This window comes from Perna viridis, chromosome 8 (genome assembly GCF_037379345.1).
Source record: "Perna viridis isolate PV_CMFRI_1.1 ecotype Kerala chromosome 8, ASM3737934v1, whole genome shotgun sequence".
Lineage (NCBI taxonomy): Eukaryota > Metazoa > Mollusca > Bivalvia > Mytilida > Mytilidae > Perna > Perna viridis.
The window spans coordinates 37,440,567-37,466,945 of record NC_142452.1 but is presented as its reverse complement, the minus strand read 5'-3'; the positions used below and the strand labels follow the sequence as shown (position 1 = coordinate 37,466,945).

The following is a 26,379-nucleotide window of genomic DNA, read 5'->3' as shown; positions in this document are numbered from 1 at the left end:
ATGAATATATGTTGATGTTCCATAAGTTTTTTTTTAAATAAACGAAATATTCCTTGCGGTTACTGTCACGTGATCATATGAAAATAGATTAAATGAGGATGAATGGAAACTTAAATTTAAGTTTCTAAATGCATAAATCTCTTACTGACAGGCCTATAATTTTAGATAAACATTTAATACAAAATGTTAAATCAATAAGGCTATATTAAATTTTACTTGACATATAATTTGAAAAGATACACAAATATATTCATCTATCTACAATGTGAGAAGATATAGAGTAAAAGAATTCTTATGCATTCTTAATTAGTATGACTGACATATGTATTGATATTTGTTTTGTTCTTGGAGTTATTTAAATGTTCTTCATTTAAATATACAATAGAAATTTGGAGCTTGACTACTCTATGTATCAAGCCGTAGGTCTAAACTGACCATTTGATATTTGATTTCTTTACTCAGTTTTCGTTGATGAGTAAATATTTCATTCATCAAATGTAGACAATGCATGTTAAAAATAGTTTGAACTTGATTTTTGGTTCCGTTATTCATTATTAATTGGAAAAATATCATTATGGATTAAATATAAATAAGTATGAGTAGACTTTATGTAATTTAATAATGATGAATTAACTGGTGTTCTATATTTTATTGAGGCTAAGTTAGTGCGCACTTGAACATCGTTACGAATTGGTTAACTACGAACATAATATGAAAAATAAATCAACAGAGAAAAAAAGGAACACGTACGTAGAAACAAAAGTGAATCTGTAATAGGGTATGTAAGTCTCGCCATGTGACTACGTGATTTCACGAGAATGGGTACTTGTATACCATTCAAAAGCATGGAGATTTACCATTTAAAGTGTGTCAAGTTCAGCGTTGAGGTCAAAACATCTTTTTGTGTAAAAAAATACAGATAATAATGACATATATCTGTTTCTTCATGATAAAGGTTTTAAGAAAAAACATAAAATAGAAGATTTTACATTGCTATACAGCGTTTGGAGTACCAGAAAGTAAACAATAAAATGAAGATCGGTCTCCGGTTTTCAATACGTTCTATGTCGTTAATTCCGGTCAAGAAAATGAAACTAGAACGAGACTTACATACCCTATCTAGACTCCATTTAAAACTGTAAGCATGGACTAAATTACTAAGGCCAAAGATCCTTTATTTGTTTCATACGTCAGTCAAGCTCAATATGTTAAATCAGTTGTCATGTTTTTTTTTGCCTACCATGCATTATGTTCAATACATAAATGACTGACAGATCGATTGACAATGTGTTTAAGGAAGCAAAATTGCAATGATCTGGAGAGCCTACTATCCGACTTAGGTTTCCTCAATTGATTAAATATTCACTTTTTTATATGCATGACATAACTGTTAATATATATTTGTGGATGTTTAGTTAACCAAGCTTTTTATTATTTTGTTTTGCATTGTTGTCCGTAATTACCTTTATAATGATGATTTACTAATCACTTGCATCAATTGACTATTTTTATAAAAAAAAAATGAAACACTGCCTTTCTCAGTGGGTTTATAGTGAAGGAATAAAAAACCCTCCGAGAGATCTAAATATGCTGTATTTTTACAAAACGATAGTATTCAGATTTGTATTTATGAGAACACAATACATTGATCTTCCACTTAAATCAACCATAACAAGAACAATAACTCTTTGAAAGTGCCAATGTCATACACGATATTTGTATTATTTATTTGAAAAATGCGAAAATCGAATGACGAACTAATACTTGTGTTCCGTAACAGTTTATTGTTTAAAAAAGAGTAACCAAGGGAACCAAGGTTCTAGCGGTAATCAAAATAATGTAATCCACGGACAAAGACCAGACAAACACAACAACGAATATAAAGTAACTAAAATAAACATACAAAGTAACAAAAGCAAATGAGCAACTCGGACTCCACTAAACTCCTGGAGCATGGACCAGGTGCACCGGTAGGGTAAGCAAAAATAGTGAATTTGGTAGGAAATTGACATGCATGATTCACCTCCTGTCCGACGTTCATTAGAACAGCTACTTAATCAATCAGCTACTTAATCAATCAATCATATTGCTGATACAATACCAATTTACTCCTTTCAAATTTCCAAGTGTATCTTAATACTATTTTTCTTTTTAAAATTATATTCGAATTTGAAAAATGCACTTTTTATTTAATTATATCAAAAACCTCGTTTTATATAGGTCATATATCTGGCACTTTTAAATAAATAGAAAAAATATATATATATGACACTGGGTCTCTATCTATTACAAAGTCAAAATGCTTCCTTCCGAAATATTATTATAAACTTACTGTCAAAATAATTAGTACTAAATTGGATTTAATTTTTTAAATGTTAACTTGCAACATACATTTTGAATATTATAATGTCTATTGCAAGCTTGATGTGATGTCCGTGCCTATATCAGTATTACTTGACGTCACCATGGGTTGATTCACAAAAAATATAAAGTATATCCCTTATCTGTATCTTTTGTGAAATGTCAGCTATTGAATAATTCCATTGAGTTAATATATTGATAATTCTTTTATCAATTAACGAAATACGGGCACGATATAAGGTTCTAAAATATCCATAACTGTTATACGCAAGAAGGTATTGGTAAATGTTTCATAAAAGATAAGCACACATGAAGTGGAATAGCATTAGAACGAAATCTCCCTTTGACAGATTTGTAAATGACGGTATGATTACTATAAAGAACAAATTATCGAAAAATGAAATTGCTTGTCAATCAATTTTTACCACAGAAATGCTTTAGATAGTATGTTAGTATTTAAAAAAGGATACTAATAGGGTAGTTATTTGGAAAGTGTGATACGAAGACAAGAGTCGACGAACGCCAAGCTTTAACGAGAGCACTTAACTTGTTCCGAGAACGAATTAAATCTCCAGTTGGATTTGACAAAAATGATTATATTTTGGTTATCCAAGATAACCCAATGAATATCCTATTTATGAAATAAATTTTCTTAATAGTTTATTATTTTCAAATAATTTTTAATCACTTTAATCAAGTAAATTTTGTCATCGACCACCCGATCTTCAAACGAGAATAGTGTTGTTACCTTTTGACGAGAGAAACTCCGTAAGTTGCAAAATTACAAGTCCGTGAGTTGCAAAATTACAAAATTTATTTCTTATGAATTGAAATTCATCACAAAGGGAAAGTTCGATAATTAAATTTGGGTCTGTTAAAGGAGGTAGATCTAGGGTAAGAGACATTATTAATGAAATCTGCGACATGTTTGTATCATATTCAATTTCACAAAAGCCTCTCAAGCTTTCGTTTGAAGCAGAATAAAATGAATCCAAGTTAATTAGATGCTTACATAAAATTGACGCAAAATGCTTCTTACGTTCCAATGATTTTTAAGAGTTGTGTCCCTTCATCATATCTCAAGATAATCGAGGAAACTGTTCAAATACGTTGTTTACGTGCTAAAAACAACTCTTACTATGTTCATTTTCATAGAGTTGCTACGTATCGTGAAATTATGTATTGAATACAGTTTCCATTAGGCCTAACGAAAGGTTAAAAATCAAAAGATCTGGGGTTTAGATATGAATCATTTTTAATAAGCTTCTGCCTGATTTTAAAGTATAGCTGTATTGAATTGCTATAATATATAATATAACACCATCAGTCAAAATGAGAAAAATCTGAAAACATGCATGTCCAAAACCCACTGATCTGACAATAAAGTTTCATTCAAGCATTATTGCTCTATTTGAAATGACCGATATTTGAGCTATTACTGGATTTGTTTCAAAAATTTTGCAATAGAATGTTAGAAAAAATAGGTTATTAACAGTTACATGCCCTTGAAATGTCCGCCATTTATGTCGATCTAAAGCTGATCTTTATTTATCACATGACAGGTTGCATAATCACAGCTCTGTACCAGTCGTCTACCACCAGGTGGTTGTCGGTCGACCTCTCTTAGCTTCTTGGCTTAAGGATTTCATTCGAGAGATTGTTTCGTGATGTTGTTATGTGGACGTCTTAAGGATTTGTCAAATTCATCGCCATTCACCTTTATTGGTGGTGTGTTGTTAATGTTTTCAAGTACGCTCCCTAAGAGCTGTATTTATGACTTTGTTCATACTTTTAATACAGAAATCAAGTATGCAATACAAGGGTCTGTCTTTAATGCGGCACTGATAATCTGAACATATCGAATATTGAGTGGGTGTAATTAGATCATGTTTTTTATCATTGACATATTTTGTTCCGATATCATATTATTACTTCGAGTTAACCAATGAAAATATGTGATTTCAACCAAATAGCATTCGCAACTTTATACATTTTTGAATGAATAATATGACATGTTATGCTCCAAGTCGATAAATTTGTGTTTCATTATCAGGAATCATAGATAATCGTGAAAATTGATATTTATTATTGGCGAGTTTTGTGTTAGTCGCAGGCAAAATGTTCGAAAAATGTCATTTTTCAGATAAAAGGGCGAATATTGAAGTATTTTCGCCGAAGAACATACATTTTTCAATTTAATTAAGAAGTTGCGGGTCTTGAAATATCATATTTTAATCAGGTCTGTAACTTTTGAAATAATTGAAATAAAAAGAGTCCTTTTTTCAAACAATGCTTAGAATTACACCAATATTCTAATTTCTAACAATATCTTATTTTAAGAAATCTTTTTTATTTCCATAATTGGTAAAAGTGCACCAAAAGGAGATTTAACTTTAATTTAATGTTCAGGCATTTCCAATAAAAATGGTGGGTTTTAGTAGCACTCCAGCTAAGAATCATGCAAAATGTGATTCATGGATAAAAAGCCTACATATTGTTATTTTTGATGTTTTGTTTGAATTGACATAGTAAACAGAAATTAACATTCAGTTTTTCATATAATCGGTGTTCATTAAAGATAGAAATTATATAGAATGCACTGTAAATTTCCAAATAAAGGGGATAACTCTGTGAATGACACTCAAATACAATAGAATCTACTGGATTTTCAATGTTGATTATCTCCTAGGAGCAGGCAGATTTGACTGAATAATTACATATGTTATGGTATAGACCCATAAAACAACTTAATTACAAAAAATAAAAATATGTAGCCTTTTTTTGGGTGTATCACATTTTTCAGATTTTGCATGATTCTTACAAAGACAGCTACTTAATTATTATCTTGACCTGTTCCCTGTGATCAATAGAACAATACAGATTAATTCAACAGTTTAATATCAGTTGAAACATGGATAACTTGTTACGAATCTTTTCACAAATGTCTTAGCCCTATAGAATCGCCGAGAAGTTATTTGGCATGTAAATATTAATAACACCCTCGACTCGAGGCATTTAAACTGTCAGACACTACCAGTGCGTCTTTGAAAGCAAGTTTGTATTGATTTAACTTTTTATTTAGCTTTGCTTTTTCAAGGACAAGAACTAAACCTAACCTAACTAAACAATAGTAAACATGATTTATTATCATTTTTTATAGACACTGCCTTTCGTGCACGGAAAACTAAAATGATACCTTGAGTTTTGTCATTTATAACCATAGGTCTCTGTATATTTGGTAAAAGGTTGTGCAAGATAGGCTGATTAATACGAGAATTCTTATTTTGGCGGTTTTGCCATTGACAGAATGAAAATGATCAAGGGAAAAACAACTTGTCGATCATATTTTTCAAACTTCTTTAAAACAGAATATCAATATTTGTAAAAGAACAATATGTAATATGCAAATAAATGTTTTAATTTTTCTACACTTGACACGGGAAAATGGTAATTTTATCTACTGGTAATCCATCCTAACGGTAAAATATCAGCAGTATAAAGGTGATATAACGTGGACGCATGAAGTATCATGGTAATAAAACTTGACTGCTCGACTATTCTTAGTATCACGGTAAAAAAGTGACTTCCTGTAGTATCATGGTGATATGAAGTGACCGCATGTAGTATCACGGTAATAAAACGTGACTACTCGACTGTTCCTGGCTCGCGGTAATGAAAGGTGACTCCCCGTAATATCACTGTAATATAACGTGCAGCACTTCTCTAAAAAGGGGACAAAATAAAGAAAAGTATGACTAAAAAAATTATGAAGTCTATTTTTAGTGTATGATCGTTTATGACGTTCACCGTGAGTACGTCTTTACATAAATACTGATTTCTTTCAAAATCGATACAGACAATGCGTAGAGAATCAGAGCTAATGTTTTATTCCCTTGATTAACAAAGTAAAACTATAATCGGACAATCTATATGAAAGAATGAATAACCAAATTGTGATCACGAGTGCCGAAGAACGCCTGTACTGAAGAATTGTGCGGATTTTGTTCCGCGCTCAACCTAAATCTTAATGCGTTGTAGGCATGAGTAATGATACATTGGTTATTCATGATATTCACGATAACCACCTGATTATCCTATTCATATTGTTTTTATTTTCTTCATAGTTTATTGCTATTTTCAATATGTATTTTACAATTTGTGATATACGGATTAATATTCGTGTTTTGACGTTTTGGCGGAAGACAATCCGAAAGCAAAATTACCGAACTTGTTTCACAATGTGAATAACCGAAATATTTTACACAGGGTACATTCGATAATCAACTGCCATCTATAAGATAAACAATGTTTAATTTACCTTTGGTTTTGAACTCGAAACTATGATATAAGCATAAGCATATAAATGAGTAAAAAACGACCAATCATCGCCTTTATTTATTGGAGTGGAATCATGCGAATTTGAGGCAACATATTTTTGTTTTGGTATTTTGTTTGAAATGTTACAGAAATTATCCCATGGCTTTTCATATAACCCTTGTTCTTATGAGATAAATATTATAAAATCATACTGTAGAATTATATAGTAAGGGAGATAACTCTGTAAATGACACTAAAATGCAATAGAAACTTTCGGATTTTCAATATGGATTTTCACCTAAGAGCAGACCGATTGGAATGAATAATTTCACATTCCATCATATAAACCTTCAGAGAACCTCAATAACCAAAATAAAAATATGTAGCCTTATTTGAGGTGTATCACATTTTACAGAATTTGCATGACTTTTTACAACGACTACTACTTTAATATGTATATAAGGCTATAGTACTACCAAACTATATTTAGTTCATAATAGGAATATATAGAACGATGACCGGATTTTGTGACAGATTATAACATCTTGAGATAAAGACCATTTCCGACCTATTTCTATTGAGGCACATTTTAGGTCATATTGACTTGTATATTGTAGTGATTATTATAACATGCTGAATATTTTGTCATGATGTAGTTGTCTGCACCTATAATAAATCATAATTCATGTTAATGCAATATCTTTGGAATACATCTATTTTAGCTGAGGTAAGAATGTTCCGTAATGATGACCAAATGTCAATCTTATAATTATTTGAAATAGAAAAATAAAGTGAACAGTGAAACATGCAGGTTTAAGGTCAATTTTGAACGATGCACTGAAAGTCAGAAATATGGCGTAACCGGTCTAAGTAATGTAAAAGCATCTTTCTATGCCGAATTACTGGGCGTAGTGCTCGCCTCGTGTGCGGGAGGTCACGAGTTTGATCCCTGGCTAAGTCACATCAAGGACTAAAATTTATAGTCACTGCATCTCCGTCAAAAACGCGGTATTTCAGGGAATGACTGATTGGCTCGAAGTCTGAATATTATGTCTGAGTGTAGTGGCATGCCCTATGCAGGATGTTCCTTCGACTCAATGATCAATTCTTTATTGCCTTAAAAAACAAGGGAATGCTTCTTTGAGCTAGCAAAATGAATATAAGGCTCAGCATGTTGCAGGAGTACAAAGTATGGCTTGCCCAATTGGTTAATCGTTCTGGTCTTGATATGCATGAACGATCTGCAATATACGATATTGACTATATTGGATCAATTGATCAATTTTTAATCTCAACTCTACAAAATTGCGAAGACCTGTCTAACCAGACATTATTAGATTTTTTGAGTTCTGCATATTAGTTCCCATGTAATTTGAACCTTAGTAAACCGGATTCCTGTCTTAATCGAACAATGTCTAAATGGGGTTTTGTATAGACAAGTTTCTCTGCATCTTCAAACAACTTTTGTAAGCAGTACTCTGGCTAAGAATCACGCAAAATGTAATTCATGGTTGGAAAGCCTTATTTTTATTGTTGATATTTTATTTAAAAAGCCATAGTAAACAAAATGTAACATGTGACCTTTCATATAGCCCTTGTGTTTAGGAGATAAAATTATATAGAATGTATTGTATAAATCAAAATTAAGGGAGGGAGATAACTCTGTAATTGACACTAAAATACAATAGAAACTGTTGGATTTTCAATGTGGATTATACTTTAAGAGAAGACAGATTGGAATAAATAATTGTACATTTCATCATGCAGACCTATAAAACAACTTAATAACAAAAATAAAAATATGTAGCCTTTTTAATGTGTATCACATTTTACAGAATTTGCATGGTTCTTACAAAGACTGCTACTTAACACCATCTTCTGATTGATAAAGGGTAAAAGGATAATTTGTCTTGACTCATTTACATTGCTTTGTTTTCTGCTTTAGTAATGTCTGTTTTCAAGATTTTAGGACGCACAGCTGTAATGTTATAAGTTTAGCACTTTTTTTGTGTACAGTGTTTTTCATACAAATACCAAAAATACTAATATTACAAATTCTGGTAAGCTGAACACGTGCTCCAGGGATTAATCACTCATCAGCATTAGATTCAGACACTAATAAAATTCAAGTTTGAAAAAAATATAAAGTACACAAAACCCAAAATATAGTATTAGGGAGCTACATCCAGCATCGATGAGATCCATTAGAGTTTGGTAAAGGAACTGCAATATTTTAGCCACATGCTTAATACAAAGCATTAAACTTCAGTGTTTTAGGATGTTTCGAATTTTGTTTTATGGTAACGTTCGGTAAATAATATACGGTAAATAGTTCGCGCCAGGCAAGTCTGACTGCTATAACTTATTATTAAGTATCAGTCTTTATAAAGATAAGACAGGAGGTGATTTGTGCATATCAAAGACCCAACGAATTTACTTATATTTCTTATTCAGAATCAGTTATCAATCAAATAAATAGTCTAAATTTTTCATTACGGCGTTGCGCTTTTGAGAAAACAAGTTGTATAGATTGTACATGAAATCAGAACTTTGCAAGCATTATCGTTCTTGATTTGGCTTGATTTGATTCATTTTAGTGGGAGGTTAAAATGTGGTTTTCTCAAAATACAAATCTAAATACAGAAATTACTATTGTCATATAAAAATACAAAGTAAAGTTCGTTGGTTTTTCTACACTATGAATCCCTTTACCATAGTCATTGTCTGAATTTTATATGGACTGATCCTTAATTAATTATTCTTGTAACGAAATGATTGAAAAGTAGGTTGACATGTTCTACTTGTTATCTATTGATAAAGACACAGAATATTTGAATGGTAAATACTGAAATTTAATTACTTCAATATCAGTAATCATTGGAGACATATTACTACTTGGATTACGTAATCTGAACAAGTATCATTATAGCTCAGAAACACATAAATCATAGCAAAACTTTTGTTATGAACACACTTTATGTCAATTAATTAATTTAATTAGTAAATCAATTTATTTGAGATAAATACTTTAATCTGATTGGTCAAAATAATTTTGTTATATCTCAATGGATAAATAATATATTGACACGACCCTATTCATTTAAATTCAGAGCTACTTTTCTCATATTTAAAGATAAAAATATGTTTTAAAATTAATTGATAAGAATTGGCTATGATAAAAATTTTGTCTATTGAAAAATAACATAAATTTTCCATGTGCATATTGTTTATTGCCAATTCTTAAATGACAGAATACTATGTTCATAACAAGTATCGTTCATTTGCACTTTAAAGCTATGAAATAAATAAATCAAGGAAACTATTGATATGAATAAAACTCATAAAAAGCAGATGAAGTAATTATTAAATGGCAAATCATGCAGGGCAGGTTGTTTTGGATCGAGCATTACAAGCATTATGATTTCCCACCATTTCGTTTGAAATGCCTGAGACAAGTCAGGACGATTATGTTACCAGTTGCTCCGTTAGTGCAATAGATTTGTTTTGGACTTGACTTGAATATGAATCGGATAATTGGTCAGTTAGTTTGCTGTCACCATAATGCATTGTGGTTATTTCATAGGCAGAAAATATTACAGTCATTCCTCATAATTTAACTTTATCATCACAACTCAACAAGTGAATAATCAAAATATAATTGTCACATGGCAAAATTATGTGTATGAGATGAAACGAAATGTTGTTTTTTTTTAATCAGAAAGCATGGTATTTAGAAAAGAGGTTTTACGTTGTAAATTTAATTAGTTAATACCAATAATTCGTCACGATTCTATTTATCCTTCCTAACTCAACAACTCAGACCACTTTATGCACCCACCACATATAATCAGTTGATATAACTTCAGTTATTCTAATATTGGCAGGGCAACGACAATACCTACCCATTTGTTGCAAAATTTGATTGCAGCAAAACACGTTATTTCCTTAAGTATACATGTTAGTCGCGGAAGTAATTAGACGCCATTTTAATTTGCCTTAAAATTGAATGATAATAACCAAATATTAGAATAGATATTCACAACAATAAATAGTTTGACTGTATGTTCACGTGTGAAATAATGCTCACCATACACTTTGTTGTCGTTATAAAACTCTTGTTAACTCATAATCGTTTTCCTGATACATTCAAAAGGAAACACATGATAAATGAACTGAATCAGCTTACTTGCAAGTAAATTGAATACACAGGAACATGTTGTTGCCCCTATAGCCGTTTTGCGATATTGTCTTTCTTTTGTTTAATTGTCTGTTGAGTTCTCTTATTAATGTCTTTGTCTGTGGCTGGATGACAGTAATCATGTTAGGTGTCATTCCCCCTTGTAATTGATTTTTAATGGCATTATTAGGACGCCTACCAATCCTCTTATCCCAATAGCTAATTCAATATATTGTGTGGAAGAATATGTTTTGATCTGTACTCTTGAAGTATATTATTTTTTACACTTGTGGTAAGGGTAATGAAAGATTAAATGAAATTCCACACCCTTTAACGAATGAATTGTTTCATACTATTAGATACACAAAAGAAAAAAAAAGCACAAATGTCGTCAATTTTCTTATTTGTATGTAAAGCTATATTTCATGCAGAATAAAACTACACCTAGACAAACACACTTCTTTGTTATTCATTTTGCAAAGTCGTGTAACTGTACATGTTGACATTATTTATTTAAGTTTTTTTTTGCAAAGTTGCATATTGGAGATAATGTTTAGTATCTGCTTTATCCTGCAGATAATTTTCAAAGAGTAATCAAGGGAACCAAGGTTATAGCGGTAATCAAAAGAATGTAATCCAGGGACAAAGACCAGACATGGAAAACAGACATACACAACAAAGAACATAAAGTAACTAAAATCATACATACAAAGTAACAAAAGTAAAGGAGCAACTCGGACTCCACTAAAAACTGGGAGCATGGATCAGGTGCACCGGTAGGGTAAGCGTCTTCTGCTTTTTTAGAAACACCCGCCGAGTTGCTCATAAAAAGTCAAGTCTGGGGTAGACAAACGAGGAAAGGAAAACTATGACCCGTTGAATAAATCAGTTTTCATGGTGCTGATGGATACACCATAACTACCATAAAACTTCTGTAGTGATGACTTCAATCTTGTAGCCACATAACCCATAAGCAATGAACAGTAGGATGGCACAAATGGAAGGATAAGTTTTGCTATTACGTCATTATTCGTTAGATTAGTTTTTATCTCTTTCATCGAGTAAAGGGAAAATGTAACATCCTATATACAGACAAATAAAATAAAATAATAATAAAATGTTGGGGAAATGTGTTGATCTACCATGTTCAGAAAAATTTGAGTTTTAAGTACTAGCTTTTGTAAGAATCATGCAAAATCTTAAAAATGTGATACACCCCATAAAAGGCTACATATTATTATTTTTTTGTTAATAAGTTGTTTTATAGATTTCTATTATGAAATGTATAATTATTCATTCCAATCTGTCTGCTCTTAGAAGATCATCAATATTGAAAAGCCAATAGATTCTATTGTATTTCAGTGTCATTTACAGAAAAAATTCCCTTATTTTTGAATTCTACAGTGCATTCTAGACAATTTTCATCTCCTATTAGCACGGATTATATGAAAAACCAAATGTTAATTTCTGTTTACTAAAGCATTTTAAACAAGATATCAAAAATAAAAATATGTAGGCTTTCAAACCATGTATCACATTTGTATGATTCTTAGCTGGAGTGCTACTGAAACATGAAATTCGAATGAACATAGATAGAAGAAAAGGATCCTCCCATTTTTAAAATTTGGAAATATAAGATGTATACATTTCTAACAATCCAGTCACACCCACACCTTTTTGTCCAGACAGAATTCAAACTGTTTAATTCATAATTATAACGATAATTGATATGTTCGATTAACATATCAATAAGCGTGAAAAATTAAATGACGACGCCTAGACGTAATTTTCACCCGTATAAAGACAGCAAAATTCTTCTGCATTAATCATTTTTACCTGAGCCTTCAGAGGACAGATGCTGCACAAACTATACAACTTTGATATATCTTAATGTTCTGCTAGTGCTTCTGCTTAGTAACATTTTTATAATAGTTTTTTTATTGTGGACATCTGATAACTCCTGTAGAAGGCTCACATAAAAAACAGCCATTGAAGACTTTGACATTAATTAAGGCTGACTTAAAACAGCTACAACGTTTCGAAAGTCTTGACAATTTTCTTTTCAGCGCGAAACACCGACAGAGAATGGTTTCATCAAGTTTGACAGCAAATACTTTACTCAGTATAGGAATAGCATGTATATGTCTGGTTAACATTGAGGCGAGGGCAGTAGACCCAAGTTTGGATTTGAATGAACTGATACGATACAGTGTAGATCATAATTCTAACAGTATGCAAGATTTATCAAAGGGGAATGAACAAACAGACAAACAAACAAAAGGTATGTAAACATTCCGTCTTTACAGTATATTTTTAATTCATAATTAACCATTCTAGAGCGTTTTATGTTGATTTTATTACATGTTTATGTATGTATATCTGTTACAAATGTGTGTATTCCTAACCCTCTTATTAAGGGGGATTTGTATGAGCATCACATATTTCATTTCTGAAAAGTTTTTAAATGTGCAAATCTTATTCTCTGATCCATAAAAATAAGAGGAATTTGCTTTATACTACATGATGATATATATTTATCAATGTATATACTCTTTTCCAAAACAGTAAATAGACATACTCGAGCTAAGTTAATATGTGCGAACGTTCTTATACTTATCAATACTCATTAATTGATTTAAAAAAAAACACTTTATGTTTGAAATTCACAATATAAAACAAAACCAAAACCAAAAAAGAAAAAAAATAAAATAAAAAAATAAAAATAAAAATAAAAAATAAAAAGTAAAAACAGAAACAAAAAAAAAATCATCGTAAAGAACGTTTAAGGAGGTACCTAGGGTAAGGGACATAACTTTTGAGTTGTGTCTCTTACTCTAGGTCAACTTCCTTAAGTCCACTTCGGACTGTTGCACACAATTTACGACATTACGAATTATGTAAAATAATTTATAAAATATGCGACCTTCCTAACTTTTAACTACATTGCTACATTATTGACTTGAAGAAATTATTATAGTACCTTAATTGAATTTAAGTCCCCTTTCCATTTCCACTGAGAAATCAAGCTTCATTATTATGCTAATACAATTATTTTATAGACCTAATCTATCATAGCTATTCAACGGATGATTTTACCAATATTTTTAATAACTACTTCAATATATAATTTGTATTTTTGTATTTCATGAGTATTAGGAACAAATGTTTTGTAATGTTTAACCTGCTTTTGTTCAGTGAGCACTACGGTTCGTTACACGAACGCTTCCATTGTCTTCAAATTAATTTGTAAAAATTTGCCCATGGTAGTCAGAAACCAGACATGGTAAACAGACAATTACAACAAAGAACATAAAGTAACTAAAATAATACATATAAAGTAACAAAAGTAAATGAACAACTCGGACTCCATTAAAAACTGGGAGCATGGACCAGGGGAACCTTAAGGTAAGCATCTTCTGCTTTCTAAAATCCCGCCAAGTTCCTCATAAAAATTCAAGGTTGGGGTAGACAAAAGAGGAAAGGGAAATTATAACAAATCAACTTTCATGGTGCAGCTGGATACGCCATAAAGATTAACGAGTTCATGATGACTACCAAACGAAATGGTGCAACTGATATTAGTCTCGAAAGCGCTACAGACCGAAATTTGACACGAAATTAACATTCAATTAACTTTCAATAAACAACAGATACTTTCATAGCATATTTCATTTTGAGATGTTAAAAGCTTTGATATTTGAAGTCTTTTCGGTATTTTACCCTACCGGTGCAGCTGCTTCATGCTCCCATTTTTTAGTGGAATCCGAGTTGTTCATTTACTTTTTTTACTTTATGTGTATGATGTTGGTTATTTTATGTTCTTTGTGTGTATGTTTTCCATGTCTGGTTTTTGTCCTCCTGTGATTGTATTCTTTTGATTTCGCTAAAATCTTGGTTCTCGTGATTACTCTTTAACAGCACTGATAATTAAATTCTCCTAAGTGTTTTTAAAGCAGTGCATTGTATCCACCTTAACTATGTTTATACGGCAATTTCTAGCTTTAAGTCATCCAATCCTTCAAATTAAGATACACTAGTAATAACTGTGATGATCAAATCTCAGACAATTAGACAAGTTTCCTCACATACTTTTGAACTACTGACTATTTTTTTTTCTTGAATAGCTAAGTAATTGATTATTGAACGATAGAAAAGAACACACACACGACGACGACGAGAGAGAGAGAGACTACAAGACATAATAATATTTGGGGATAAGAAAAAAGTAGTTTTATACAAGGTTTAAACTAGCAAGGAATCGGTGTACTTTATTTGCTTTTTCTTCTTCAATTCTGAATATTGTTTATTTTTACTAAATTAATCGAGTCACCTCACCTGAGCGTGACTTTTTCAAATTATATATTTTCCATCCAACTTATTTGTACGTTTAATGATTGACATATTATGGATGTAGCTTCTGTTTCAAAACATGGCCATGTTAAATTGAGATGAATAAAATTCATGTTTCTGAAGTTATTTTATTGCAAGTTGACATAGTACGTTTTGATTTCGAATGAAATTTCGGAATACTAATTATTCCAATATTATCACGTAAAACGTACACATCTCAATTATTCTTGATAGTAAATCAATTTGTTACCAAATTCAGATACCAATGAACCTCATACGTTATGCCTAACGTTACTCCTGTTACGGCTAATGAACCAATACAATAATTTGCAATGTAAAACTTAGAAATTAAAATAATCATATGATGCCATCATTCTCTATGATCACTATGATCTGAAATCTGGAAACAGAAAACGCAGTTTCTACCGAGGCAAATTATCTAATTCCCGTTAGCTTTTTGAAAGGAAAATTCAATTCTTTGTCTTTTTCATTTCTTATTTGGAACGTTACAACTGGCCATTGAATATAAAATTGAATTTCGTATAGTCTATTTGGAAAAAAAATTCTTATTAGCTTGTTAGTGATAAGAAATTTACAAAATCATTGACGAAATGAAAAATGTTCAAAAACAGAAACATAACTATGGTTTAAATTGGATTTCGTTTCACATTGTCTATAAGTACTTTTAAAGTCAAATAATGTACCACTTCAAAGTTTGATCAAAACTCGAATTGAAAACTGATGTTTAAACCTGCTGTTTTATACCAGCCGTTTAAACGTTACTTCATTGCCTTAGATATATACTATTTTTAATTCTGTTTGTCTGAATAGCTGAATGAAGTGAAATGTTCTAAATATTTCATGCAATTCAAAATTTTGAAAAAACCCTTAAATTCTTAAACATTAGTCTGAATAATACTCCATTATATATTAAACGAAATAATCCTTCAAAGGTAACACCGCATCATCTTATTTTGACATTGCGCGTTTACCATTTATTTCTGTTAAAACTGGCACACATTTTCTTTTCTCCGTCACTTTAAAACGTTTAAAACGGCAGCAGGATGGTTTATATACATAGAAAAGATATGGTTCACAATAATCGTTATTTTTTGCAACACATCGACAGCGTCTATCTTATAATCACATATAAACTTGTTTCATCACTTTGGGGTACCATAAATGACTATTGTAATAAAATAGAGTATTCATAAATTATTTTAGTATCATCGTATCGGAGACATTACAAATTAATAGACCAACGCATTGAATTATTTTTTATAACTGAATTTAGTTTTAAAATTAAACGAGATAATCATTTTAAAATGCTTAAGGACACCAAAGTGATAGTAGCTTCGCGTTAGAAGTTATCTAAATACATCACTTATTCTTAAAAATCGCACATTTAATAAATTAAAAAAAATAACGGAAAAAATCAATAATAACAAGGTATTGCGATTCAGGATTTCGAAATGATCAGCATATCTATTTTGTTGTTTGAAAATTGTTTTTTATAATATTTTGATATTTTATTTTTTCCTATACCTGATATGATCAGAAATCAACATTGTCATAATCGATATGACAAAGATGAATAACAATGAAGAAGTCTGCCATTTAATTCGTCATTTGTTTTTCACACATTTACGTTTTTGATAGAGTTATTTGCCCTTGAAATATTCTTTTTCAGTGCAATTCAATGAAACTATAACTCAATTTATCAAAATCAAAAGAATAATCGTCTTTTTTTCTTGACTCTGACGTGCCAATAGTCAAATCACACTTTAAAAATGGTATTTTTCTTATTGTACCGTGTTTCACCCATTGACTGATTCTTACAGAAATTGACACTAAAGTAGACACACTGTTTATTAAATGTCATATATAGAATGCATTCAACTTAAAAAAAAAACATACTCTGACGTTGAGGGGTTTATACGTTTGTAATTTGCTCTCCTTTCCTAAGAATGTCTGTCACATATTGATAATTGAAATGTTTTTTTAATGTTCTACAATTCTATATTTCTATGAAAGATTTGTAATAGTGCAAATTATAATTCGTTACTAGAATATAGTATTCCCTTTACTGCTGCTAATATAATTTTGTGATATCTAGCAATTCCGGAAAAGCGTTTTCAAGAGATTTGAATGAGAGAGAGTTATCTAATTACACACTATAACACAATCATAAAGAACGGCATTCGTCACATGAATTAAACTGGATTCCACTTTTCATCACTTTTGTAATATAAGGCAACTTTATTTCCAAACCTGTTTGGGATCATTAAGTTTGGATCTATGTTTGGCTAAGGTACATGTATAGTTGAAGCAAGTGCATTGTTTGCTTTTCTTTCTTTCTTTTCTTTTTTTTTTATTTCGACTTCGATTGTGTTTTACAATGTAAGAAAATATTGTCGTAAATTAAGGCCAAGCCATATGAAGGGTAGTAACAAAATTACCAAACTAATAAAAATCTAGACAGTAGTCAAAAGAAATAGTCAAAAAGGAAAGTCACAAATGACAATATCATGGAAAAAACCTGAAGGTTAAAATACCGCCGCAATGGTCCTGCTGACTTTGTCAAGCTCCACATGTCCTCTCATACTAACCACAGCAGACAGGCGTTTAGAAATTCTTGGGCGTTATTTAAATCATACGTCATTTTACAATCAAATGACTTCGCCTAAAATTATTCACTTTTTCCCGACTTTGCAAGATTATTGCATTTTCTGTGATGGCTGACTGCATCGTCTAGAGTGAATTTTGAACGTCAGACGCTGTTTGGAACTTGAATATTTATCTGGAAATATTTCATGAAATTCAGTTTTGTACTTCATTTAGTTGTTCTCAATGAATAAGTTTGTGCATTTCCAAAAATTTATTGTAGTAACAAATGTTAAAAAAGACAATAGACAAATAATAATAATAATAATAATAATAATAATAAAACATAACAATAAAAACAAAAACAAAAACACTTCTTGTCCTGGGGAACTAAGCCTATTTATATGCAGAATGCATTCTTATTAGTATGTAAATTTTCAGTTACAATCTACATAATTCTCAGACAAATTGGGTATATACAATGAATGTCACTTAAGAATCATTATCTAATGTAAAACGATTAGACAAGAATACTTATTTATATAAAAGTATTTTGAGAGGATTCTTTGACAAAAGAACAAAAAATAAAGGTGAACAAAAACAAAAAACAAAACAAAACAAAAAACAAAAATCAAAACAAAAAACAAAAACAAAACAGTTGTGTATTATTATTCAAATGTTCACAAAGTTTTATAGTTGTCATCATTAACTCCTGGATCGTGACGGTGTATCCATTAGCACCATGCAAACTGATTTGTTCAATGTGTCATAGTTTCCTTTCCTCTTTGGTATACATTGGACTTGACTCTTTATGAGGACCTCGGCGGGTGTTTCAATAAAAGAAGAGGACGCTTATCTCAATGGTGCACCTTGGCCATGTTCCCAGTTGTTATTGGAGTTCGAGTTGCTCATTTACCTTTGTTACTTTCAATGTATTATTTTAGTTACTTTGTGATTGTCTATATATCATGTCTGGTCTTTGTCAATGGATTACATTCTTTTGATTTCCGCTTGAATCATGGGTCCCTTGATTCTTGATTACTCTTAGCATAGTAAAAAATGAAAAATGTTCTAAAAAACGACGTGTAGAACAGTCCAGAGAGAACATGGTCAAAGCATGAAAAAGGAACAAAAAATCTACATACATAATGAAGAAAACAGTCTAAAATACCAGTACAACAACCAACCAACCAAACAAACAAGAAAAACAAACAAACAAACAAACAAACAATTCCTAAATCCAAAACAAAAGAGGCATACTTTATTTTCGCGTTAAGGACAATATACTTGTCAGTTCAATTAGATAAAACAATGTGGCTGTTAATCTAAATGAATTGACGTAATCTCTGATTGACGTCTCGTTTCAATAAACTTAAAATAGTTGTAATGAATTGAGTCTTATTTGATGTTGATAAGATCATTCTTATATCAACATCTGATCTCTGAGCAAATACTATTCTTGTTATTTAGGAACACTTGACATTAAAATTGTCTTTTTACAATGCAACATTGATTTTGTGTTCAAATTAAGAAATATCATCTGGAATTTGTTCCTTGATATGAGACAGTTGTAATGAAATTAATAAATAAAGATTTTTAATATCTAACTTGGATAAACCTACTATTTGAAGGCGTATTTGGATAGAAAAGGGGAAATAAAACTAGAAGACTGTACTTTATACGTTTGACTAGAGTGTGCGTTTAAAATATGTACTCATTGCACTAATAGCCAATTCCACATTCCTTTAATCTTAGACTACGGTAAATAGAAACAAAATGTCAAACATATCAAAATCTTACGGAATAAAATAAGTTTTGGTATATTTCCTTCAATTAAAACTTCTCATGTATTTGATTCCAACTCTTCTGATGAGAGGTTACTCCTTGAAACATGTGTACAACATATCAAATTTGTAATATATAATGATTGGTCTTTTTATATTATTAAAGTCTACAACCTACGTGAAGGTCATAAATGAATGACTTTATTAGTTAGCGTTGACAATTGCAGTATTGATGAACATTTCTGTATCAGTAAAGAAATTGAAACTCATTATTTTAATAAGCATATACCACAATGCTATTTTCTTTTTCGCTCTCATTTGTTTATCCAGACGATTGAGAAAGTCACAAAAATACGACTTCCAAAAAATTAGCAACTTCACAGAGGAGATGTGGTGTAATAGAAAAGAAAAAACAAAAGAATTTGCTAGCATCAACAATTACTACTTCTTGTCTTAATTTTATTTCCTAATTTGATTTGATCTGTGCGTGTGTTATAGATGTGGAAATGTTTCGTTTATGTTGCCATTTTGATAAAACTTTTACTTCAAAAATTGTCCGTTACAACGCAAAAACAAACTTCACCAAATTGTAACTGATACTCTCATCTTTACACATGAACACATAAAACCCTTACAGTTCCTTAGGATACTCTTAAGCGTAAGTAAGTCTGATAAATGGGCTGCTCTTGATATTTACACGGTCCGAGTCATTTATAGCGAGTAACACACTTAACTTCCCTCGATTGAATGACCATTACCTTATGAAATATCTTAGGAAGTGACTTAAGAAATAAATCACAGTAATTCCAGTTTATCATTGTTTTACCATGTGCTGGCCATTTTATGTCGCATTAAAAAAAAAAAATAATGACGTAAATGGCCAACTCATGATAAAATAATGAAAAAAATGGAGTTTCCGTGATTTACTTCGATTCTTTTAGGACTAGTTTCTTTATATTTTTTAATAGACGCAGCCTATGTGTTGCGCGAAATGTTAGTCATTTGTTTATCACTTTTTTATCATGACTCTGGTCTTGAGATCTTCGAAGCACGTCATATTAGAATGGACAATAAATAAAGAGATCTAACTTTTCTATCCTACACAGTTATTTTATGCAAGTTAGATAGAAAGTTTAAATCTCTTGGTCAATTGTAAAGTTAACCTCCTAAGCAAGTTCATCTAGTGATGGTCATTTAATTACCATTCTGAGTAAGAATCAGGCAATGGGTGGCACATCATTTTCCCCAATTTAGTCATTTTTGCTTAAAATATATTCAGTACATCTAGAAAACAAGCAATAAGCTATTTAAATTTATCATGAAGCATCTATGACGTAGATAGTTTTGATTGCTTATGTATGGAAAGAGGACGGGAAAATTTTCCCTCCATTTTTCCATAGTGCATTTCAACTGAATATGACCTATCAACATCTTAAAAAAGCAAATTTTACAAACATTTTTATGTTTATTTCTGGTGGTTCTCGGGTATGATTAATTGGTTAATGCAAAAATCTCTGTTTTTTTTTCCTTCATGTGCCACACCTTATATACTTTTGCCCGATTCTTAGACGGAGAAGTACTAATATATTTGACCGATTAAAGTTAAAAATTTGTGAAAATCACGCGACAATTAAGTGACCGTATTTTTCCTATGAAAGCTTATCTTTGTCAATGATTTAATGAAACATTCAGACAATTGTTCTTACTAAAGTGCGTGATTCGAATTAAAAGCGCCTATGTCTCATCTCAACTTGTACTGGTTAATTCTATTCATGATAAGGTATGTTTTGATTTGTTTGCCAAATAAGATGACAATAAATCAGTAACACAACCGCACCCTGAACAATTCGAAATTTTGTATAATCCTTTATTTCAATTTAATCGTATCCTGGAGCTTGGTAAACATAAACTAAAACTCATTTATGTTGTTTCTTTTGTGTTATAATAAAAGCGATAAAAGTTCTATATAATTCTATCATCAATAAACCGTCTGGGTGTTCTCAGGGAAGCGGGTTGGCATACCTACCCGCGAACCTTTGTTTCTGTGACCTATCTAGAAAAAAAGATCCGACTTAGTCTGTTCGACTAGTACATAGCAGGGTATGTTCTATTGGTCAACCGTTCTTGCCATAAAATGCATGAAATACCTGCCGTATGACGTTAAAACTCAATCAATCAATCAATCAATCAATCTTTATAATCAGTGTTCTGAAAACAAACTCTTAAAAATAACACAACCAATGACCATTTATATTGATTATTCAAACCTTGTAAGAAATTTAAATTGAATTACATTAGTATTAGCCACATCTTTGTAAATCATGCAAGATGAATTATCTTATTACAAAAAAAATACTCTTCTTGTGCAAGTCTTATATAACGTACTGAAAAATTAGTAATCACTCCAAGCAATGAATATTTGTATGTGTTTGTTCTGTAGCTAAATGCAAATCCATATTTAGCGACATTTGAAAAGTATTCAACTTTCGCTTCATTTAAATATAATTTCCATTTTTTTTTAAATTGCAGTTACCTCAGTGTTTCATTGACTGAAATGATATAAACATTTCCTTTCCGAATCTTTTTTTTTTCAATCCTAGATTATTATGAAAACTTTTTTTTCAAAATTATGTTAGTTTCTATTTTTGTTTTTATCTACTTGATTATCTTTTCCCCTATTTTGAAAATTAAAAAAATGTCTTTCTTATTATAGTCTTACTCATAATTTCCCTATGATTTTTAAACAATACAAATCAAAACAAAAAATCGCTTACCCTACCGTTGCACCTGGTCCACGCTCCCAGTTTTTAGTGGTGTATGGGTTGCTCATTTACTTTTGTTTTTTCGTACTTGTTATTTTGATTGTTTTTGTTTTCGTTTTATCATTTGTTTCCTTGTTTACTCCCTATCTTTGGAATATATTTCTTTGATTTCCGCCCGAATCTTGAATCCTTTGGTTACTACATAGAAAAGAAATGGAAATTTCGGAAACACAGAATAAATTTGTCATTAGAGTACTTTGATTAAGAAATAGCCTAAGCTGTATTCCTCACCGGTGAATTTATAACGTTACTATTTAGATAAACAATATGATTGTTCTCAATTTGTTTATCATTTTAAGTAACATGTTTATCACTTGATTATTTAAGTCAACTAAACAATATTCGTTTACAAAGTATTCAACCATTTTCATGACGTCATAGTTGCAGATTTTTTAAGACGTTATGACTTACGTAAAATATTGTTAACGGTTTTTTTCTGAAAATGCGCGTAAAGAAAACAACATGATTTAACTTTTTCATACTTTTTTTCAGATTTTATGGTACCATTCATATCAAAAGGCCTACAACAAGTCCGAAGACATAGAGTCAAACGATTAGGTAAGAATTTATTCTCCCTTGTATATATTTTAAAATTTACATAGATTTTCTTTTCTCATATTAGTAGCAGCTTAAAAAAACAGACAGAAAGGGTGATGCATGCACGTCAAAGCCCATCAAATTTAGTTTTCTTGTTCAGAAACAGTTACTGGTCACATAATCAGTCTTAGTTTTTCATCTGGTTATTGCGCTTTTGAGATAAAAAAAATGGGTGAAACGAATGTATGATTTTCTAAAAAGTGCAGATTTGAATGCACAATTGATTATCGTAATGTGAAAGTATAGAATATGTAGACTGAAAAAGCATGTTTTTTTTTGGTGTGTTTTTTCCAAAACGGAATAGTAAAAGTCCACATAAAATATGGTAATATCAATTCAAATCCGGATTTTTTTTAAACATCTGCAATGGTTCTGACTTGGTACAGGCATTTCCGGTTATTTGATGGTTGTTTCCGGTGTATTGCCATACAAATTGACCTAGGTCACAATCATTTCTTTCCCGAAAAGAAACATTTAATCAAATGTAGAAGTTTTAGTTTTCTTCATACATGCAAATTAATAGTATCTTTTGTCACAAACAATTAAAACAAGCATGTTGATCAACACGGAAGGGGTCTGTATTGATGCAGTGATCATTTAGAATGTCCCCACTTATATAATAAGTTGGGAAAACCAAGAAAAAAAAATTATCCTGATAATATTTTTGGACTCCAAAATATACTCTTCAATAGTTGATAATTCTAGAAAACATTAAAATCTAGACTCGTCATTTTAAAAAATTCTTAGCAAACAGCAGAAGTCAAATTTAAAATTAACAAACAGAGCTGTAGTCAAAAACGTTTGACAACTTCCTACATTGATAGTCAGTTTTCTGGTAATTTCTGGTGATGTCGTGTTTCAATAAATCAAAGCAGATGGTATTATATTGGTATCAGTTGCGCGTTGACGAGAATAAAGCTGTGTCAATATCGGATATTTTGATATTTGAAGACTTGATCAACTACAAACTAATTAAACGTTTCCGTAAATTCGTATTAGCTATTGTTCTGGTCATGAAGGCATTCAGTGTCGACTTCTGTAACATTAAACTTTTTCGGGGGATTAATTCAAGAACTGTGATCTTTACATTGTAGGGCACGATATACAAAAGAAAAGAAATCATATGCTTAACCTCTATTTCAGGTATCGCAGGGCACGAAAATATTGATATGATTTTGAACCATCTGAAACCAAGCAGGCCAGCCATAGCAGGACGATTTAGACCACCTCTTTCAATCAGCGGTACATTTGCCGATTTACGAAACTTGATGTCAAAGGCTGGACGTTAAGAAATCTAAGATCTGAACACAAGACTCTCTAATATTTGCCGGCATTATCTAATGACACTAGAATCACACTATTTAGATTAGGCTTTCCTTTTCTTTAAATGGCCACTTAAAATCAAAATGTTTGTAAGATAATATGTAGTTTTCTAGTACAAGTATTTTTACTACGAACAATCTATTTTGCTTTGATACTGGTTTCGGTTGGCATTTCGATACATGTTAACACCTACGTAGTCAGAGATATGATAAATGATTTGTGCATTTATCTTGAACTAAATTACATCAACTTACAGTATAAGGCAGACAAAAATGAAGATTTACATCTTTTTGACATGGTTCAACAACACCAAACTCGGGGAAAGGGGTGAGCAAACATTACAAATTCTGGATATGTCTTTTTATCAAAATAAATCTGTCTTATTTGTAACCTTCTGATAGGTTAGTGTTTCCATTGGCAACAGATGTTATATTGTATTAACTATTTTCTTTATTTGGTACTGTGATATATTAACGTCGATCGGTCGGCATTCCATGATTGAAATAATGCAGATTGGGACTAGAATAGATAAAAAATTAAATTACATGGATTTACTATCAAAGGGTGTCCATGGAAGACCCAGATAGTGAGTTGCACACGCCAAATTTTGTTTTAACAGTACGTTAGAGATCACAAAATCTTTTTTTTTTTTTATAAAAAAGGTATGAATAAGAAAACGTATGTCTGTTAATGATTTACGATTTACTTCAATGGCAAAAATGGAATATATTACACAGAAAGCATTAGAAACTTTGAAATAAAGACATAACTCTTTGTTCTGTTTATGATTTAATTGATTTATAGCGCACTTTATTTTGAGTTTATCTATCTTTAACCCAGAAATACACCTGTTCTTTCTGACCTCATAGTGAGCAGAACAATACACTAGGACAGACTAAATTGGCGATATTTTTTCTATGCCGCCAATATCATAGGATCTGCATGGATTCTAAATGGGCAATCATCTTAACTTTTTTTCAGCGATGTATGTTTTCATTACAAACCCTAGGAAAATTTATGCCCATGAACGTCGTTGCAGTACGTACAGTACTTTAAACGTAAAGGACCTCAAAGTTGGTTTTTCGTGATAGAAGTATTTAGTAGAATTTAGGAGTTTTTAGTTCTTTGAAATAAAAAAATAAAAGATCTGTTTTTATATAAGATACATATGTCTTCAGGTAAAAACGCAATCGAACGCATAGCAAATTATATAAATGGCTTTACTTTTCGATTTATGTAGGCGAATCAGATTTGGAGTATAAACCACTAGTCATTTAAGGTTATGTCTTTATCTTATGAGATAATTTAAAATTTTAGTGTGAAATAAATATAGTATAGAATCTGGAATTCAGTGGTCGATTTCACAAAAATTGTCAGTGTAAAATAATTCATAAGGTGTGACGAAATAAAGCCAGTTTATGTAGCGTCGATTTTATTTTGTTTTTGTGAGATTGACTGTAGATATTCAGATCTTCATTACTGACAATTTTACAATGAACCTTCCATTTGTGGTGTAGCCTCCAATTTCTACAGACAGAAATGTCTCTTTACATATAGATCTTCGACTATCCTTCAATCTAAGGTATTCTTTTTTCGCCCTTTTAGTTGAATGCCATGTAAGCAATTGCAATCACTTGGCGTCCTTCGTCGTCGTCCGTCGTCGTCGTGAATAATTTTCAAACTCTTCTCCTCTGAAGCTAAACTTGGTATAAATGTTCCTTAGGATGTTCTGCATAAAACTGATGTGGGGATTTTTATCTATCGAAAACATGCCTGTCGTTACTAAATATAGAACATAGGAGTCAGACAGAATTTTTTTCACATATATCTCCAAAACCGTTATGTTTAGCCAAATTCTGACATAGGGTAAAAATGTCCAGCTTAATGAGATATATTTTCTGCTCAAATGTTTGGTTTTGATTTGGTCAGCCATGTTGAAGTCATTGCCATTCTTCGACTTTTTCCCCCCTATTTTTAATTTATTTCTTTCGATCTCCTCTAGAACGATCGGACCAGTTCAAACTAAACTTGGTACAAATGTTAC

At 31.0% G+C, this 26,379-nt stretch overlaps 1 protein-coding gene across 3 annotated transcripts in view; it reads left to right on the top strand.

Moving 5' to 3' along the window:
• Nucleotides 1-25,109, top strand: part of LOC148610384 (uncharacterized) — a 31,018-nt gene extending 5,909 nt beyond the window's left edge. For 2 of the 3 annotated variants that reach the window (XM_088542979.1, XM_088542980.1), the window contains exons 2-4: nt 12,922-13,136; nt 22,908-22,973; nt 24,156-25,109. In XM_088542979.1, coding sequence (XP_088399105.1) covers nt 12,941-13,136; nt 22,908-22,973; nt 24,156-24,301 — 408 coding nt within the window. In that variant the 5' untranslated portion in view covers nt 12,922-12,940 and the 3' untranslated portion in view covers nt 24,302-25,109. Of the gene's footprint in view, nt 1-7,244; nt 7,406-12,921; nt 13,137-22,907; nt 22,974-24,155 lie in introns of those variants that run through there. The other variant, XM_088542978.1, reaches the window with a different exon arrangement.
• Nucleotides 25,110-26,379: the final 1,270 nt, after the last annotated feature.